We start from the raw sequence: 21861 nt of genomic DNA on the forward strand, positions 1-21861 counted from the left end.
GCAAATTGAGCTCAATTTTAGAAGACTTCAAAAGTGTTGCATGATCAGGGCCAAAGTAAACATAGCACTAAGATGGAAGACTTGCTTTCTTGATACGAGCAAATTTCTATCATATCTCATATATTTCATCTACATTTTTTAATACATTTTTTATTGCCATGACCACATCCAAGCAAGGATTAGTTACACAGCCATGTGAGTGCGAGAACACCACCTTGTGCTAAGGTACTAATCATAAGATCTTTCTGTTTTTATCAACTTGTATGCTCAAAAAATAATAATTACAGGACCAGCAATGATTAAAGTTGATGAATTACTTAATCCTGAATTGATTCACTATGCTCTATAACTCTAATTCAGAGTTACATAATTATACATGGATAGTTAGCATTAATTTATTTTACATGAATAGTAATATAGCATGGATCAAAATAAAAAATATTAATATAATATAATAATATGACTAGAGAATAAAAAGTCATATACCCCTTTGAGGATTGGTTTGGAAGAATACAGCCTAATGTCCCTTAAAGTGAGTATAGGGACAGCCTAATTGAATAACTAACCATTAAAAAAACAAAGTCAATTATTGGCTTTAAGTAAACTTGAGCTTGCAGGTATAGTCCAGTGGTAACCACATGTTATTTCCTATATATATTTGGGTCCTCAAAGTCTTGAGGAGTAGACTTATTTCACTCAATTAATAAATTTGTAGAACAAGTGGAATGGGTATCTGCATTTCCATTGCATCTTCAGAGATTCATGGGGTCCCTGAAGAAGTTCACAATGAGAATGTGATAATATTTGAAGCAAGCAAGGTCCTAAGTGGGAGTGAGAGACTTTTCTCTGTTTACTCTAAACAGGGTACCAAAGGACTCAACCAAGATGCTGCCTCTCTTCATCAGGTTTGTTTTAAAGTTCGATCATTTGATCCTCAGATAATTCACATTGCATATGATATTATATGTAATGGTTTTATTTAATACTTATTTTTTATTTATATACATGCATTTTATAAATAATATCCAAATAACTTTTGTTATATCATTTATGATGTACAAAAAATTAGAGCAGACAAAATGAGTATAAATATAGAGTTTGGATATTGAATTTTATATTCAAATTAATTTTATTGTCTTCCAAACTTTTCTTTAATCAGATATCTGATGCATGTAAAAGATGGATTCAAACTAAACCTTTACTTTGTGATATAAATAAAATATGAGTTTTTTGTTCCAACCCCATGAAGTACGATTCAAGTATAGGGTAACCATTTTCACGGCTCTTCGAGAAAATATTATTATCTGTTTTATTAAATATAATCATTAAGACTAATTTTAAATATTTAAAAATAGTAATATTTTATTAAAAATATGTTTTTTTAAAATTTTTATATTTTTAATATAATAAATATTTTTTAAGAAAAAATTACTTTTAGTTTATTAGGTCCGATGTTAATATTTTTTTATTTTATTAGTCATTTTTATGGAGCATATAAAATTACTGAAATACTCCCTTTTTTCTCTTTCCCTTGCTGTTCCTCAAAAGGGTTATGGGATGGAAGATGAAGCATTTTGTGGCGTTTATGATGGGCATGGAAAGAATGGACACATAGTGAGCAAAATAGTAAACAATCGTTTGTCTTCACTCATACTGAGCCAAAAGAATATTATTGAAAATATTGATAAGATAGAAAATGGTAACCATGTTGACAGAATGAAAGAGGTCTCTGTTGCAAAAAATTTTAAGAAATGGAAAGAAGTTATTGTTAGTGCTTTCAGAGTGATGGACAAGGAAGTGAAGCTTCAAGGGAATCTAGATTGCTCTTGCAGTGGAACCACAGCTGTAGTTGTCATAAAACAGGTGAATAAAACCTTGAGAGATTTTCCCATTCCTTTTCATCATTTTTATGAAAATAGCATAATACAATCAAGAAAATACTAACTTCAGCTTTTAAGAAAACACTACTAATACACAATTACAGGTGATAAACTTTTATTTTTAAAAGATATTTATCACCTGAGAATAAAAAAGTATAATACATATTACATTTTATAATAAAAAAATTACTATTTTTATATGCTTAAATTTAGTCTTAAGAATTGAAATTATCAAAACTATATAATTAACAATTAACAATTCACAGGGTGAAGGTCTTGTTATAGCAAATTTGGGTGACTCGAGAGCTGTGTTGGGAACAATCTATGATGAAAAACTCGTAGCCATTCAATTGACCACAGATTTGAAGCCTGGGTTACCTCGTAAGATTCTTCCCATAAACTATTATGCAGTTTCTTCTCTGATGAAAAATTTATTTATGAGAGAGAATAATTTAATTTGCAACTAAATTGGAATGAAGGCGAAGCAGAAAGAATAAGGAGGTGCAATGGTCGTGTGTATGCGCTGAAGGAAGAACCACATGTCGAGCGAGTGTGGTTGCCTAAAAATAAGAACTCCCCTGGCTTAGCTATGTCTCGAGCTTTTGGAGATTTCGTGCTCAAAGATCACGGTGTCATTGCCATTCCAGATATTTCATATCACCCTCTAACATCAACTGACCAATTTATTGTTCTTGCAACTGATGGGGTACGTGCTAAATTACTATTGATATATGTAGAACAACGATCTTTTCACACCGCTACAAATTTAAAAAAGATATAAGTTAAATAAAAAGTTTAGATAAGTATAAAAATGTTTAGATTTAAATTAGCGTGAGATCATCCGCTCTATGTGAAAGTGTTTGCACAAGTATTATTTATTGACACTTTTTACCCCTTTTAAGTATAGGTGCGGGATGTACTAAGTAACAATGAAGTTGCATCAATTGTGTGGAGTGTGGACTCTGAAGAGGCAGCGGCAAGGGCAGTAGTGGAAGCAGCCACTGCTGCATGGGAAAATAAATACCCTTACTGTAAAGTAGATGATTGCACCGTGGTTTGCCTCTTCCTGCAGAAGAAGTCACAACTTCGGCCATATGAAAAGTGAAGTAAACGTTTGTGCATCTTGATTAATTGTTCTATACATAAGGCCTTGCTACAATGTTGCACTGTAAAATGGCGACAGCGTTTATTTAAAACTAGATTTTGTTATACGTAGCAGGTAACACGAGGAGACTAGAATTTGAGACAGAGGAACTGTTAATTTAAATGCTGAAAAATTTAAAACCGATCACATTAGTCACTAAAAAAATTACCATACAAGTCTACAAAATATGCATTTCATCGGCGAAATAAATTCATGATATTGTTAAATGAAGAGTTAATTTTGTTAACGCTATATCTTTCAATTAAAGCTAACAAAATGGATTATCCTGACCTATTCAGTCCATTTAAGCCCGTTAAATTATAAGATTAGGCTTTTAAATTTTATACTTACATTCTTTCTTGTTAATAACTTTTTAATAAAATCATGGGATGGTTCCGCCAGTAAGAAATAGTTCCTAATCTATTCATAAGCACTTTATAAAATACTAACTATCCAAATATGAAAAGTGGTAGTGTTTCCGGTGAAATTTTTAGGAAGTAAATAAATAAATTCAAGAACAATATCAAATTGAGTTTTAGATTCTGTTAGGTTTTTTTAAGTGTATTCTTAAGGTAATGATTAAATTAACATCGCAAAGCAAAAAATTAAACAAAAATAGGAGAAGGATAACAAAGTAGTGTTGAACTGAACATAAAGAATTACATAAAACAAATTGAAAATGAATTAAATGATTGACATAAATTGCAGAAATATAATGTACAATTTTTGCGATGAACAGTAAGAACAATGAATCATCTTATTACTAGTGTTTAACTTAGTGCAAAACTTTCAGCGTGCAAACCAGTATAATGCAAAAAGTCATCCTCTCGAATGTGAAACTTCGAACTACTTATAAATAAATGAACTTCAACTGCTCTGCTTTCGCAAGTATCACTTGATAACTGTCTTCTTTGTATGTTTTTCTATAACTACTACTGTCCATGGTTGTGTCTTTTTTGTACTCAGTATTGTCCACGATGAGCTCCATGTGTCTTTAATTTTTAATTGGGGATAACCGCTAGTAATTGCTAATCCATAATTGCTTGTAACTGTTGGTAACCATTTTTAGCCTTACAAGTTTTTGACGTATTTCATTATCTTTAAACCTTGCTTTGTCGCTTACTTAAAAAACTATTTTTTGACTTTATAGTAAAGTTTGTCGAAGACACCTTCTTTTCGACTACTTCTGGGTGTTTTCAAGCTCAAATGCTTCCAAAAAATTTCTCAAAATGTTATCATCTTTTCAACATGAAATGAAGTTTTTCTAAAACTATTAAAACTTCTCAAAATACGTCATTTTTATCATGGAATGAGGTTTCCTTGTTTTCATATAAGATCTATTGAGGCATATCCCTTCTAACAAAATTTTTCTTTTGGCCGCAATTGCTTGAAATATAGGAACCCCTGATTTTGTTGATTTTTTGTCAAAAAAGACACGTTCTTTGAGGTGGTTTATGAAAAATAGTAGTGTGACTCTTTTTTCTACCATTTTTATCTACTATAAGCTATGGTAATAAGGTTTCATAACTTAGAAAATTTTTTCTTTTCCCAAGCAGATGCCCTAAAATATTAATTTATCTGATTATGATATTTTAATATTTTAATTTTAAGAGGTAGGAAAATTTTCACAGAATTCAAATTTCAAACTTCCTTCCATTTTTATGGTGTCCTTACTCCCATATGATACATGTCAAGCATGTTGTCCAACGTCATTGCATTTAATGCGGCTTGTACATTTCAGTTACAAGAAAATGACCCTTTAATAGAACGTGTGCTGTTTTATGGGAGAATTGAGGCATTTTTTGGTTAAAAAGACACCTCATAATGACCCACGATCTCTATGACTTCCCACTAAGTCCCAAAAGTTTGGCCTTACTTCTTTTGTGGGCTTCAGGACCAATATATAAGACAAAGTTACCTTTGTCATTTTTACACCTCTTCTTTACTCTCTACTTTCACTCTAATCTATGCTATCTTTCTCTTTGTTTGTGTTGAGATTCTCTCTTACTTCCTCTTAAATTTCCTCATTTCTTCTTGAATTTCTTCATTTCTTTTTGAAATGGCTTCCAAGTCTAAGGTTTCTCTGACTACCTCTAATCCAAGTCAAGTTGAATGATTTCTTGAAGCTACGAGGCTTGCTGGGAGTTTGTGTTAAGACTGAAATCAACTAAATGCTTTTAGCATTCAGATTAAGGGAGGAATTGTTAGGATTAATTCAAATTTGTTTAGTCAATTAAATAAATCCGTGTTTTTATCTTTTAATTTGTAACATTAGCAATAGGTAGTTGTCACAACTGGGCTGTCGCAATTGTATGACGAAAACTTGTTGAAGAAAAACATCTTTTAAAAATAAAAGTATTTTCTAACAAATTAGAGGAGTCTTTATTTTAAGAAAATCTTAGAAAATATTTTAAAATAATATGATCTTTGAAACAAAAAATGAGTTCAAGATTCATTTACATGTAGGAAAAGTATTAGCACCCTACAACATCCGTTTAATTGTGCAAATTCATTTTAATTTTGAAAAATATTTATTTAACTCTTAAAAAATAATTATTTTTATTTTAGAAGAAGAAAAATTACTTATCAAAATGTTAACTTATATCTTAAAAGAGAAAAAATTATTTTAAAAATTATTTTGACTTGACGGGTTCAGTTCTCGCTTCTAAGTATCCTAGGTGCAATGAGAAACTAAAAATCACGTAATTCTATTATAAAAATTTTGAAGTCGGTTTATTAAAATTAAATTAAGTAAAAGAAAATTTATTTTGAGATTAAAATTATTTTTATAGGATTATAATATTTAAGATACGAGATAATGCGATTATACATGTATCTTACGAAAAACAAAATGAAAGGTGAAGAAAGGAAGATCACACAATCATATTGTAAATTGTAAAAAAATATATCAAATATTATAGTTTGTAAATGAGAAAAATTTTAAATTTGAATATTTATATTGAAAGAGAATTTAAGATACTGTAAGCTATACATAAATCTCTCATAATTTATTAGATAAATTACACATTGATATTATAGAAATTTATAAAAATAAGTAAGGAAATATTTAGTTATTTAATTTATAAAAATTAGAAATATGACTTAAGAAATTTTAAAATATAAAATTAATTTTATTTTAGTAAAAAATAAATCTATTCAAAATTGATTAAATAAGATACTTATTAAATAAAAGATTTAAAACTTCATTTAATAAAATTATATTATATAAAACTTAAAGTAACGTTGGTACACATAGATTTTTGATAATTTATAACACGTAAAGGTAAAGTCGCTGTAAATTACCATTATAAATTGTTTTGTCAATAAAATAATTTAAATTTAAATTAGTTGATTGATTCGTAAGTTAGTAATTAGAAGAGGAAGATCTTGATTAATTGTTAAGATGGTTAACTAATTAATTAAAGATAATATATGATAAATTAATATTACATAAAGTCTTGGTAACATAATTACATGGACTTTATCAATTTATAATACATGACGATAGAAAAACTATATGTTAATATTATAAATTGATGTAATTATATTATTATTTATTAATTAATTATACAAAAATAAAAATATAAGTCATCCACCAAAACAAATAGAAACAAAACATGAATATTAAATTACATTATAAATTTACACAATAAATAATGCTACAATAAATAATGAAATAGATTTAAAAAAATCTAAGAATTATAAAAAAAATTATTTATTTTAATTTATTTTATTATTAAATTTTTGATGAAAAGAAACATATTTTATAAGTGAAAATAGAAATCAAATAAAATATAAAAATAAATACTGATATTATAAAAATAAAATAAAGTAAGTTAAATTTAAAGATATAAAAAGAAAAATAATAAAATAATTTCACAAAAATAAGTTAAAGATAGATTAATAAAATAATAGACAAAACTGAAAAAAAAATATAAATAAACAATATAAGCTTAAATTTACTTATTATTAAAAAAAGAAAAAAACTTTTAGGCCTAAAATATTTTGTTTTAAAAAAAACAAAATGGGCTATATGAGCCCAAAACCAAAAATAAATAAAAAAATTAATAATAATAATAAGACATTTAACATAATATAATAACGATTAAAAAAATAGAAAGAAAACGAGAAAGTAGCAATGAAAATTAATGCTCAGGAGTGTAGCGGTGCATGCACTCAAGCTTTTTAACATATTAAATGTCGAGAGGTCATTTTAACCTTTATTTTAATTATATATATATATGAAGCTTTATAAAGTAGTTCGAGATAGGTAGCTTTGTATTTGTATTACTTAGTTTTTATTTCTCCATTTATTTTATAAGAGTTTCACATGTAAAGCAAAAAAGAAGAAGAAAAAAAAAAATACCTTTAATGCAATTAGCAAATGTTCTTGAACCAAAAACGAAGAGAATGAAGATTAAATGGTTGATTTCTTCCTCTTCTTTTAATTTTTGGTTTTCTTCTCCACTCTCTTCTTTCATTTATTCTTACCTCTGGTTGTGCTCTCTTCTATTTTATATTCTTTTTTCTTAATATTTATCTTCCTTTCCAGAACACTTGTTCTCTACTTCCTCTCTCTCTCTCTCTCTCTCTTTTTCAAGTTTTCATCTCCAAAAATTTTGCTCTCCTAAAAAACTTGTGTTGTCCCTCTAAAATTTTTTTTCCTCTCCTCTAAAAACCTGTTAAAAATTTTTTGTTTTCTTTCCAGAGGGAAAAGAGCCCTCCCTCACCAAATTTTTTACTTGTATTTTTATACTGGTTTGTTTAGGGTTTTATATAAGGACAAGATTTCTGTGTTTTTCCTTCTTAAACTCTAAAGTTCATTGTGAGTGCTAAGCATAAACCTTCACATTGTAAAATTTTCGTTTCTGGAGGCCAAGCTTATTTTCCAAGTTTTTATTTTTTTTGTTTGTAACAACATTTTATTTTATAAAAATTTGAGAGCAACCATGAGAAAGAAAATAAAAAATGGTATTCATAGTAGTTTATTTTTCAGTGTTCAGTTTTCTTTTGTAAGACTATATATAGCCAAGTTATTTTCAATTCAATGATATACATTTTTTTTTCCAAATTACCTTCAATTAGGTTCATTCCTTAGCGTTAACAAAATTGACTGAATGAATAATTGTTGTCGTGTGTAGAGAGAAAGAGATAGTTATGTGATGGCGAGAAAAGGTGTTGCTTCTTTCACAAAGGCAGTGGCAGAATATCAATATCTTTGGCACGAGAAGTAATGATAAAAATAGGTCATATTGTTCAATAGTACCTACAACCTAATCTTTTTAAAGTTTGGTCTAATTTGACCTATTTAAGTAACAAGTTTAATTTTGACTTTTTTGTAGGCTTAATTAATTAAATAAGTCAAGTTTGAATTTAAGAAAAAGTCTATTGAATCTCTTAGAATGACTTATTTAAAACTTATAAAATTTATAGTGATATATTAAATAATTTTATATGAAAATTATAATATAAATTATATTAAATAAAATAAATTTTAAAATGAATAAAATTTTAAAATAAAAACTATTATCATTTTCGTTAGAATTAAGGAGTGTACCTAGTATATATCCTACAAGAGAGAATCTTGCTTACTTGAGTCTTTTGTATTACTGTTGCTTGACTTATATTATATGATATTTATTTGCTTTTTTGATTATATCTATTTGTTGGTTCGTTTCATTGTTAGAACTTGTTTATATTATATGTAACTTTTATTATTATTATTATTATTATTTTATTTTTAGATTAACAAAATATCTTCTACAATTAAAAATAATAAAATAATTTATTTATTTAAAAGTCTCACTATGAAATAGGTTGTTAAAAAGGTTAATAGACTAAAATAATTTTTTTCAAAAATCAAACTTAGACTCAATAAAAAGTCTAATAAGTTAGTCTTAAACTTCAAAATTTTTAAGTAGGACGGATTTATTTAATCAAGTGTTTTGTTAATGTAAATCTTTAGACCGAAGATAAATAACTAATAATAAAAATTTTATTAAAAAAAGAAGTATTTATTGTATTTTTATATTTTTAATACAATAACTTTATATATTTTTTTCATCAAAATTTTTCTATTTGTGGATGGTTAAAGTCAGTTTTAAGAACTGAAGTTAACAAAACACTTTAATCAAAGCCTAGCCTACCAATCCTATTTCTATTAGTGAGAAGTTAGTGAAATATAAGGATGAACTTGCCAAAGGTGTGTAGGGATACTGGGAACTTGGGGCATGGAAGCCACTCAGCATAAGTGCTTGGCATCGACCTAGGCTTCGCAAGGAAATACTTCTTTCTGGGGAAGATTGGCCCTATTATCCTGAAAGGAAGGAGATGAGAACGAGGAGGAAAGGACACAGATGTGATTGGATTGCCGCTGAGAAGGCGAGGTTGATGGAGAAGACGCCTGAGATGTTGCTGGATTGCAAGAAGAGAAGGTGGCACAAGAAGATGAAGGAAGAGGACAAGGGAAAGTTTTGATTTTGGAATGGTTTGTCATAAGCCATGCCTTTAAAATTGGATTATTTACTTGTGCAATGCTAGTGGATTAAGAAGTTTTGTTATGAGTTTCAATCCATGATATTAATAACCCCTTTCAAAGTATATGCATTGTGATTATCCGGTGGGAAAGGGATCACTCCAAAGGAAACTACTGTTATATAGTTTTTTGTTTATGGATGTGCTTGGTTGAGTGCATGATGGCACTTGTGATTGGTTATTGGGCATGCAGTGTTCATGATTATTTTCTTACAAGCTTTGGTGGATTTGTGAATTTTTTATGCTTCAAGCTAAAGATTTTGGGGTGACGACGGCACACGCTGAAGAGAAAAGCTATTAATTGGCTTGAGAAGATGCAATTACCATTTTTTAGTGCTTCTCTGTCTCGATTCCTTTTTCACTTATTCAAATAAAAAACAATTGCAATTGTCTTGTGTCCCGTACATTACAGGTGCTACTTCAAAATTCACTTACCACGACCAAAAAAAAAAGCAAACATTCACTGATGACTATTTCAAATACAACTTCTCTGTATATATTTATTTATATTTCCGGTGGTATCGAGTGCCATGGTTTGGGAATTTATTTTTTCAGAATAATTATTAATTTATTATTTAAATTTGGTATCTAACTGTATAGATAATGGGACATGTGGCTTAGCTAATGTATAGTACTGTCTATCAATATCATTTATTATTAAATAATGACGTGATCTAATTATGATATGGTCACGTATCAATTTTTCAGTCACATATTTTTTAAGTTACATTAATAAAAATATTATAATAAATAATTTTAAAAATGCAAAAATAAAACAAAATAATAATTTTATAAGAACTAAAATTAAAATGCGATATACTTTTAAAAACTAAAGTTATGCTTAACCTTCATTAAAATATTACATATTTTAATTTTAAGAATTCATGCGTATGTCTTGCTGTATGAAAAAACAAGAAAAGTATGTATTCTTTTTTGTTTAAATTATTTTGAAAGTTTTTAAATTATTTTGGAAGTTTTAAATAGTTTTTAACTGATAAGATGAAAGCGAACCTACTACTGCTACTCATAAATAAAATAAACAACAACAATAATAATAATAGTAAATCTTACGATTCTTTTTAGGTGAGCATTACGTGTCATGATGTGATTGCAGATTGTTACCCTTTTAACGACGAATGAAACCATATCTATGTACTATTTATTATGCTCTAATTGTGTTGTATTAGGAAATATCTACGTACTATTTAAAGACCGCATGGACCATCGTAAACACCCAATGCCATAGTGATGTAAGTCTGCTGTCACATAAGGAAAAAATAAATAAACTAAAGCATTTGTATGTATTTATTTGGAAAACTTTGTTTTGTAATATTTTTATTTTTAAATATTGATTCTTCTAAAAATCATTTTGGTGTAAAAATAAAAGTTTTTCTTTTCTTTTCATTTATGAAGCTGTTCCGGTTTAGTTATTCATTATTATTTATTTTAGTTTACTTTTCAAAAAAAAAAATTACAATATCATATCCTCAATTTAATGCAGATTTAAGATTTCAGTATCAGAAATGATAGGTAACTGACAATTTCATTTTTGAAATTATAGAAAAAAATTCTAAAATATAGGAATTGATCATTTTAGTTCACAAAATTATGAAATTAATTATTTTAATCCTGAAATTATAGATATTTGTTAATTTAGTTTCTAAAATTATGAAAAACAAGAGATATTAGTACCAGAAATTATATTCATAATTTAATTTAATCCTTAAATTTATGAAATAAAATTTTTTAGTCCCTAATTATTTTAACCCGTAAAATTATAAACACCTATTAACTTAGTCCTTGGAATTATGATAAAAAGAATTGGATTCTTAAAATTATATAAGAAAAATCAGTCTCTTGGCTAATTTTTATTAATTTGTCTAACAAAATTTTAGATGTCATAAATTAAATGTTAACGTGATACTTACATAACCATTCATTTCATTAAACAACGGAGTTTTGTTTAAAAATTTAAAAACAAAATAAACCATGAAGTGAAAGAGAAAACTCAATCTAATTAGCACATTCCATGTTAGACCTTTTTCTAAAAAAAATTAAAATAATTATTTTGATAAATTTAATTCTTACGAGAATTTTTTTTAACTGTTTCATTCTTAGAATAAAGAAGAAGAAAATATTTTGACTCAATAGCTCTAATTTTCGCTTCTAAATATTTTAAGACACAATAAAAAACAAAGTTATGTGATTTTTAAAATAGGTTAAATTTTTTTAAAAGAAATATATGTTTTTATTATACAACGAACTTGAAAGCGAAAAAACAAACACACACTTAGGACAACCAAGTCCAAGAGAATCTATCTTCACAAGAGGAGGGGTTTAAAATTTTGGAATTTTTTTTTATATTTAAAATATATTTAATTGTTTTATACGTAAATCAACACACACAAAAATATTTTTTTCCCATATTTTTTTAAAAATCACAAAATAATAAATAAAAATAGAACAATTAATATAATATTTTATTTTTCATATTTAATTGTGTCGTTATTATTATTATTATTATTATTATTATTATTATTATTTCTTTACAGTATACCTAAGGAGAGGCTGAGCTAATACGACTAGTTGCTCTCGTATTCTTATCCTAAGAACTCAATGTCAAGCTCCTAATATAAAGGCAATATATCTCGTCTTTTTTAAAAAAAAAAATAAGTGTCGCACTTAATAAATTTAATATAATAACATTTTTTATTTATATTTTTTATTTTTAGGTGTTTAAATTTAATTTTAAATTTTAATGTTAATGATTTTTTGTAAAAAGAAAGAAAAAAATATTTTTTAATTATACTTTATTTATTTTATTAAACTCAAAGTACAATACATAAAAAAAAGAAAGAAAAAGCAATAGGGCTCAAAAGTTCCGTATTTGGAGGAATCACGTCGGGAAAGAGATGGGTGTTCAAAAGGGATGAGAGACAGTTAAAATAAAACGTCAGATTTATTCAATGCGTTGCCTTCTTTATGAAATAGGATATTCACAATAACAAATACATTAAAATATTTAGTGAATAAAATTAATGTCCATATACTTTGGAGCCAGCGAAGGCCCACTCATTACTATTCAGATTCAAAATCACGCCAACTAACCCAATTAATTATTTCAAGATTCTTTTAGAGGATAAAATATCTTTTGGGCCACCAATAAGGTGGGAGACTTCTTGGACCTGTCTCTAATCATTTATCAACACTTGAACTACCCACGTATTTTCACTTTTAATTTTATTTTTATTTTTTTGTCAATGTTATATTTTATTTTTGTAAAATATAGTTTGATTTAAAAAAATTTAGATAAAAAATTAAACTAATAAGTCTAAACAGTTAAATCATTGGTTAACAAATTAGAAATTTTAAAATTAATAAATATATATTATACAATATTATATTAAAAATAGAATAAATTATTATTATACAAGTTTATAGTAATAATATGTTATTTTTATATTTATTTAAACAAGTTTGACTTGTCAAAGATAAAGACATTTTAAGTGACCTGAATATTCAGATTAAAATATACCTTGAAAATGACTGCAAGTTTGCAATAGATTCCATTAGTTGAAAACTCCATGATTATATATCTATTGAGGAGCCAATAATGTTGAGCACAACCCGGGGGAACACTCCTATTGTTACGTGTGTCTTTTGTTTCGTGTTAGAGTGATTCAAGTGTGAACACGGGCATACAAGATTAGGTTTATTCTTTTTTCAACATGCATGCGATGTTTTGATTTCAATCATATTTCAGTTTCAAAATTAATTTTAGACATAGGTAGGTGTTTCAACTAAGTAAATTTATGGTAGATAGTAATATTAAGTTATAATTTTATACTTTAGATAAATATATTTAAATATAAACCACAATTAAATTTATAAAATTGAATTATAAACAATAACCAAAACTTACATATTATATATTTTAGTTTTCTAAAAAATGAAGTGATGCATAAAATAAAAAAAATATTTATATAATATTAATTTAAATTACTTTTTTTATAATTAAATTTTAATTAGTAGCAAATATACTGTTATTTTTACACTTTTCATATCTTTTAAAGCATGTAATATGTAATATATATAAACATCCCAATCCTTGAATGAGAATGCTACATAGTTACATGCATCAATTATTAAGTGTTCTTCGCAATAACAATTTTATCTTGGTATTTGTTCTTAGATTCACGATATAATGTTTAACATATTTGATTCTATTTTTTATGTTACTTATAAAAAAAATAAATATTTAATTTATTAAAATGAATAAAAACTAGTTATAGTATTAAATGGTCATATATGAAAATATAATTTTATCGTCATATTTTGTTAGTTAGATTTGCTTATATTAATAATTATATAAAATATTATTTATCAAACAATATAATAACATATTATCATATTTCAATGCAATTATTTTCTCAGTTAATATGTTAAAATAAAATTATTAAATTAAAAATAATAACAAAATTATCAAGCATGTGAATCAATCAATTTTTCAGCTTAATTTATAATTTATAATTTATAATTTTAATCTCAATAAAAATCTAAATATTTATAATTTATTTTCAGTATTATTGAATATAATAAATATTTATTATGAATAATTATAATTAAAGTTATTAAACTTGAAAATTTAAACTAAAGAAATGAAAACTCTCGAGTTGAATCAAGTTAATTCGAGTTTAACAAAACATAAATTTATGAGTTAAACTCATTTTAAATACTTAAACTAATAAAATTTTACAAGTTAAAACTTAGTTTTAACAACAATGATTATAACATTCACTCTTCTTAAATTTATTAAAATTTAATAAATTTGCATATTTATTTTGAGTTAATAAATTTAAATTTTAACTTAATTAATAATATTCGTCCATAATATGATAATAAGAAGGTACTTTTAGTTAGTGTTTTAAAAATATTATTTAATAAACCAGAAGTGTTATTTAAAATAAAGTAAATATTAAGTATTTTCTATTTCTTTAATTGTATCGATCTTATATTATAAATTCTTGATCATTTACTGTGATAATCAAATGAATAATTTTAAACTTTATTATTTTCTGTTTATATATATACTTTAAAAAATAAAAATGATATAGCAAAATTCTAATTGAATAAAAACGGGTAACGATCAACAGTAACGTCAGGAAAAAGTGGCCAAGTGGAGGCCCCACTGAGAAACTTCCTTATGAATGTAACCGAAATAAGCGAAACCATCCAATTCCAACCCTTTACGCCACCGTTACTACCTCTCACCTAATTATCGTTTATTTAATGTAATCCTCTTTCGCTCTTTCCTTCACTAACATCACTACACTCATCACTCATGGAATCTCTTCCAACACTCCTTTTTCTCATAGCCCTCGCAACCTTCGTCGCCGGTAGCCGCGACCTCGCCGGAGACTTTCTCCGGTTGCCATCCTATCCTGATGACGATGACAACCTTTCCGGTACCAGGTGGGCCGTCCTACTCGCCGGTTCCAATGGTTACTGGAATTACAGACATCAGGTCTGTTTCTTTTCCTTTTGATTTCAACTTGATTGTTATTAATATTATAATGATTAGCATCATCTAAGATTTTCAACTAGTCTCTTCCTTTGGTGGTGTATGAAAACACGATGGAACCAAGTGAGACGTGCACATAGTAGTAGCATCCTCGTGTTTCAGTAGTTCAGCTTGGCCAAGAACTTATTGTTGAATCCTTCTTCTGTTCTCTTTCAATAGGCCAACCTTAGCTGAATACCTGTTCACTTTCAATTTAACGTTGAAAGAAGGAGCGTAAGTCTCACCCTCATGCTATGAGTTTGGCTGGTTAAATACTCGATTAAATTTATTTATTTAGTTTTAAAAATAAAATTAAACTTTAATTTGGAATCAATTATTTAAATAAATTCAATTTAAATTTTATAAGCTTAAAATTAATATTTTAAAAATATCTTATATATATAATTTTAAGAAATTTTTAAAAATAAATAATCAACATTTATTTTAAATAAATTCACTATTTTCATAGTAAAAGATTTTATTTTTAATTTTAAGACATCTTTATGTAAATAAAATTATATTTTATTATTTTTTTGTTTTACTTTTTAATATAAAAATAAATGCTAAATTAATAAATAAAATTTTATTCAAAGTTTTTGAAAAACAAAGAATTTATAAATAAGCTAATAAGTTAACTTTGATAGTCTGTTTAGATGAGCTGAAATTGAGTGGAAAGAAAAAAAAAAGTAAAGAAGATATGATGTTTAGATGAGTGGAAATAATAATAATAATAATAATAATAATAATAATAATAATAATAATAATAATTTTTCTTATTTAGTGAATAAAAAATAATTAAACATATTAAAATAATTTAAAATTTTTATTAAAATATTTTTAATAAAATTTATTTTTAAAGTTTTAATATTTTTATATCATATAAATATTTTTTAAAAGTAAAAAATATATTAAAAAAAACTCAAAATTTCCTAACAAAACTTGTTTTCTTCCTCCCTTCTCTTTCTTAGTTTTCTCCAGCAGATTGGGAAGGTTATTTTTTTAGGTCTCAACAAAAAAAATATAAAATAAAAATGAGTAAAAAAATTTACTGTAGCAAATAATGTAATTCATGTATTATTTTTAGTCATTTTTAATTCTAAAATATATACATGACAAATTGTGAGAAAGAATAGTTCCATATATATACATGACAAACCATGAGAAAGACTAGTTCTTTCACTTTCAACGTAGTAAAATTTTATTTATAACCGTATTCTATTGTTTAAATAAATATAAATAAATATTATTATATCTTTTCTGTCCATTAAACTAACCTTCATTGTTTTTTTTAAAAAAAACGGATATTACCCTATTTTTAATGTAGGGAGCATATACGTTGTATTCTTGAAAATAACGAGTAAGGGATTCATGGAAGTAGATGTAGTTTTTCAATCAAGAAAGGTACAAGTGTAATTAGCGATAACTACAAAGCATGTCAATGTAATTATAGCTAAAACATATAATTGGTCCCATGCATAACACTCAACTTCAATTTGGTATCCGCCTTCGTAGTCAACTTTTCACTGAGATTGACATGGAGGTACTGTAAGGTAGAAAGATTAATTTGAAAATGATTGTCACATTTAAATACCCAAATTATGATAACTTTTACCCTCTATGCATGATGTACCATCATCCATCATGCATAACATTCATTTTCAAGTTTTATTACTCCCTCCACCAGAAAGAATTATGACAGCAAGTCAGCAACAGACTTGGAGGGGCCAAATTGAAAAAAAGAAAAATTGTACATTGATGGTCTAGTTTGATTTTATTTTATTTTTTCTTATAGGGACCACGTTGAGAGTATCACATACAGGGAGCAAAAATAAATTATAACCTTAATGATTTAGTTTATTATTTTCCATATTTTTTAATTGTTTAGTTTTAATATTTAGTCTTTGTTCTTTCATCAGGCTGATGTTTGCCATGCGTATCAAATACTGAGGAAAGGTGGCCTGAAAGATGAAAATATTATTGTTTTTATGTATGATGACATTGCTTTCAATGAGGAGAACCCAAGGCCTGGAGTCATCATTAACAAACCAGATGGGGATGATGTTTATGAAGGAGTTCCTAAGGTAAGTTATGTTAGCTTTTTACGATCGATCCCATATCTAATTGCTATTTCAAGTTTTATAGATTCCTAAGATGGACTGTTTTATGGCAGGATTACACTGGCGAAGATGTTACTGCTGATAACTTTTATGCGGTTTTACTTGGAAATAAGTCAGCACTTACAGGTGGCAGTGGGAAGGTTGTGGAAAGTGGTCCAGATGATCATATATTTGTTTACTACACTGATCATGGAGGTCCAGGGGTGCTCGGTTAGTAGTTCTCAATTCATTCACAGAAACTTTTAATGAAAGTCATGGATTGTAGGCCTTGCTTGAGGTTATTACTGTCAAATGCTGTGTTTACTGTTGTTTGGTTGATTGTGTGTTTACTTGCTTGATTATGGTTGAGTAGAATGAAACCTCTAAATATTTCAGTGTCAGCTTTGATTTCCTCAACATGGAATTTATGTTCTGCAGTGCTTTATAGTTCTGCATAATAAAGTGAAAAATGGAAACAGATAAATGGTTTATCTGGAATTCTGGATAGAGTGAAATGTTTCAAAATTACATTCTGTTTACTGGATTTATTTTTATCTCTAATAACTTTTTTGTGATCTGTATATGGTCTTCAGTGGTTTTGCTTTCCAATTTGTCTTCACCATTATTTCTTCTATTAAAATTTCTATTGGACCATTGCATGACAAAGTGTTGTTTTTCCTACCGATAATATCTGCTTCTTTCTGTTTCTTACTTTATGGACGTGGAAATGGATTTCAGGGATGCCTGCTGGTCCTTACTTGTATGCATCTGATCTGAATGAAGTCTTGAAGAAAAAACATGCTTCTGGAACGTATAAAAGCCTTGTGAGTTACTAGTAGTTATTTTTTCTTAATCTTTTTATCAATCCCTGTTTGGACTGTAATAATATCTTGTTTGGATTTAATTATTTCTGGATTAATAATTTTTTCCCCTTAAAAGCTCTCTCACAAAACTTTTCTCTACAAGAGTATAAGCTATTTTGAACACAAATTGAACTAATTTGAGCACACGTTAATATGCTGTCTAAATCTTTGGATTTTGCAGGTATTTTATCTAGAGGCATGTGAATCTGGTAGTATCTTTGAAGGTCTTCTTCCTGAAAATATCAATATTTATGCAACAACAGCTTCAAATGCAGAAGAAAGCAGTTGGGGAACATATTGCCCGGGGGAGTACCGTAGTCCTCCCCCAGAATATACAACTTGCTTGGGTGACCTGTACAGTGTTGCTTGGATGGAAGACAGGTAACTGCGTAATAAGGAGACATAATTAAATCATAAATGAATACTTATGCTCATGAGTCCTTGACCCATACAATCATCACGGAGTAGTTCAATGTGTGTGACTACTGTGTCTGTATACCAATTGTACTTTGGAATGTTTTTTATGATAATATTATTTTCATTTATTTATTGTTCCATTTACTCCTTTTTGATGGTTAGATCAGAATAATTTTCTTTTAAGTAATTCTGTAAAATTTTGTAGGGGCTAATTTGATTTTATTTTTACTTGTGAGCAGTGACATACACAATTTGCGAACAGAAACTTTGCACCAACAATATAAATTGGTAAGTTCTCATTGCTAACTTGATTCAACTTTTTTTAACAAGCGGATATAAATTGAAGAGTATAACACAATACTTTGATTGCTTAGCACCAAGTGAGAAATTTTTACCTGTTTTCATTCAATTCTTGGTCTAATTTTATGAATCAAACTTTGGTAGATGTGTTAAGAGTTGTGTGACTGATGCCTTCTTTACTCTTGTACTTACAGGTTAAAGAGAGGACTATTGGTGGAACTTTTTACTTTGGCTCTCACGTGATGCAGTATGGTGATATTGGGCTTAGCAGTGATGCTCTCTTTGCATATATGGGTACAAATCCTGCTAATGATAATTTTACCTTTGTGGATGAAAACTCCTTGAGGTCCTCACCTTCAAAAGCAGTCAATCAAAGGGATGCTGATCTCATCCATTTTTGGGATAAGGTATCCTATGTGTGCAATATTTATGTTATGAATTAATTGGTCGTTCATGTTCACATCATGATTTGGCCTTCGAGTTTAATATAGTTGGTATAAACATTGGCCTTGAATCTTTGGCACTAAATGCTAAAAGTACAAGAAAATAAAGTTTGTTATCTGATTACATATTCCATTTAGTGAGTCATCAAATTTTGCGTATTATATTTTATCTTCTTGACTTCACTGTTTATTGCCAGTTCCGCAAAGCTCCTGAGGGTTCACCCAGGAAAAGTGCAGCTCAGAAACAAGTTCTGGAAGCAATGTTTCACAGAACACACATAGACGACAGTGTGAAACTTATTGGGAAGCTTTTATTTGGATTTGGAAAGGGTCCAGAAGTACTCAATGCTGTTAGACCGGCTGGATTGGCACTTGTTGATGACTGGGACTGCTTGAAAACCATGGTATAGCACTTGAAACACCGATGAAGTTGTGCTTTGTGATGGGTTCTAATTTCATAAATAACCTTTTGCATATGACCTTCCATTGCTTTCTTGTTTGATGGATAACTGATTATTTAAATACTTATTTAATAAGTTATTTTTTAAAACAATAATTTATGTCTTAAATTTAATGATGAAATTTATTAGGATAAGCTCAAAACAACTTATTTTGATAATCTATACCAATAAATTTATTAAAATAAGTTGAAAACATTCAACAGCTTGGGAGTGTCCTAAGCTGTTTTTCACAGTCCTCATAAACTCTTCCGGCCAAACTCTAATTCTCTAATTTGCATATTTACATTATGAGATTTGCACCTTTTACACGGAATTGACACTCTTTTCTTGATTACTACAGCATCTTCCAGTTCACTTTGGTTTATGAGAAAATACTGCAAACCTTAATCTATTTTTAATGCAGGTAAGGACTTTTGAGACACATTGTGGATCCTTGTCTCAGTATGGGATGAAACATATGAGGTCCTTTGCGAACATCTGCAATGCAGGAATAAAGAATGAGCAAATGGCTGAGGCCTCGGCACAAGCTTGTCTCAGCATTCCTTCCAATCCCTGGAGTTCTCTTCGAAGGGGTTTCAGTGCATAATTCCTGAAATGTGCACTATTAAAGACTAGAGTATGATTGTTGTTACATTATGTTTTATGGCTTGTATATAAGTGGTGTGCACTGCTCATACTATTTTGTCCCTCCTTTGTGAATACAATTGGGACATTCCTAGGATGGGAAAATGGTCTTTACATCGTAGATTCCCACACAGATGCAGCAACTACGTGTATATAATCAATTTATGATGTTGTATCGTTGCAAATTGCAAGAAAAACAAGCGTGATGACATTTACGGCATAAGGAGGGATAAAGGACCAATACCTTTGGAATGCTCAATATGACAAGGGCGCCAGGTCATGCATTTGTATGCTAATGCATAGTAATAATGTGTACTTTTATTCTGTAGGCTATAGGTAGATTGGGTTTTCCCTTGTCAGTTTGCAACAGAATTGGCAACCTCTGTAGAATTATTTTAGAAGCAGCACTATTTGTAACAATTATTGTTTAATATTAAAGTTGTTATTGTATTTATTCTTGTAAAATATTGGGATAAACTAAATAATACATTGTTACTTTTGTAAAAGAATAATTATATGACTAGTTTATTAAGAGTTGTGACTATTTGAGTGTTTTTGTCATTTGGAGTGGTGGATAGCTGTTATCTGAAGGACAAATTTAATCATCTCATCAAATTTAAGTAAGAATAATTTTTTGAAAAAAATTCTTTTAAAATGAGTTTGTTTCTAAAGTACGAAACTAAAGGATTTTTAGTTTTAATTCTTTTAGAGAATTTCTTACTTTTTTTATTTAATGAAAAAAAATTCACTTAGAGAATTGTTCTCCTCATGTGATAACTATTTTACGAAAGAAGTGAATCACATGTTTTTGACTACATATCTCGAAGCATACTGCTTCTATTAAAGAATGTTGTAATCATTTTCATGTGGAGAGTTTCTTTTATGGGCAAATGTGCAACATAATACAATGGATTAAACGTTCTCTCCTAACATTTGGCATTACTTAAAAAATAGGGTAAATAAAGAAAATCATATGCACTTGCACTCATCTAACAGTAGGATCTCATTTTCAATGTTAGATCTCAAAAGTTAAACAGGTGTGCGCATTTAATAGTCAAATGACTACGTCAAACTAAATTACAAGAATACAAAACAATCAACCATTTACATTTCTATGGACAAACGGGAAGTTAAAACAATTCCTCCTCAAGATAAAAAAATTGGGGATATATTTAGAAATTGAAAGATGAGACATAAAACAAAAGAAAAAAGCAGGGGAAGGAAATTTGATTTTTTTTTAATGTTAGTAAAATGACTAAGTAAAATTATTTAAAAATACGCAACAATTACTTAGTTATTAATAATTTTATAACATCTCCAAAACATGACTTTAGCTTATTTAAAATATCACATGAATTGAATTTCTAAAAAATCAATCTAGATCTATTTAAAATCTATTTGTATAGATTAAATTTTTGAATTAATTCATTTGAATTTTTCTTAAAATTGGTTTAAATTTGATTTTAAAATTTAGATTCGATTTAAAACTAGTTTTAAATCGAATAAAAATATACTATAAATATTTTTTATGCTATTATT

General features: G+C 27.6%; 2 protein-coding genes and 1 pseudogene across 4 annotated transcripts; all 3 read left to right on the plus strand.

Moving 5' to 3' along the window:
* Positions 1-725: 725 nt before the first annotated feature.
* On the plus strand, positions 726-2985 carry LOC113848426 (probable protein phosphatase 2C 72). The gene is made up of 5 exons (XM_027477933.1): positions 726-905; positions 1549-1863; positions 2147-2261; positions 2360-2586; positions 2788-2985. Exons 1-5 carry the CDS (start codon positions 726-728, stop codon positions 2983-2985), a joined length of 1035 nt encoding a protein of 344 aa, XP_027333734.1.
* A 5201-nt stretch (positions 2986-8186) lies between these two features.
* LOC113848428 lies at positions 8187-9715 on the plus strand (annotated as a pseudogene).
* A 5077-nt stretch (positions 9716-14792) lies between these two features.
* On the plus strand, positions 14793-20881 carry LOC113874911 (vacuolar-processing enzyme-like). Of its 3 annotated transcripts, XM_027513193.1 has the most exons (10): positions 14852-15082; positions 17035-17199; positions 17289-17445; positions 17953-18038; positions 18259-18458; positions 18734-18782; positions 18989-19201; positions 19435-19641; positions 20102-20314; positions 20418-20864. In XM_027513193.1, exons 1-9 carry the CDS (start codon positions 14900-14902, stop codon positions 20282-20284), a joined length of 1443 nt encoding a protein of 480 aa, XP_027368994.1. In that variant the 5' UTR covers positions 14852-14899; the 3' UTR covers positions 20285-20314; positions 20418-20864. The 3 variants fall into 3 exon arrangements, with proteins under 3 accessions (XP_027368993.1, XP_027368994.1, XP_027368995.1); XM_027513192.1 differs by having other exon boundaries at positions 14793-15082; positions 20102-20828; XM_027513194.1 differs by having other exon boundaries at positions 14875-15082; positions 16911-17199; positions 20102-20881.
* Positions 20882-21861: the final 980 nt, after the last annotated feature.

Source organism: Abrus precatorius, unplaced genomic scaffold (assembly GCF_003935025.1).
Source record: "Abrus precatorius isolate BTA unplaced genomic scaffold, Abrus_2018 Scaffold8, whole genome shotgun sequence".
Classification (NCBI taxonomy): domain Eukaryota; kingdom Viridiplantae; phylum Streptophyta; class Magnoliopsida; order Fabales; family Fabaceae; genus Abrus; species Abrus precatorius.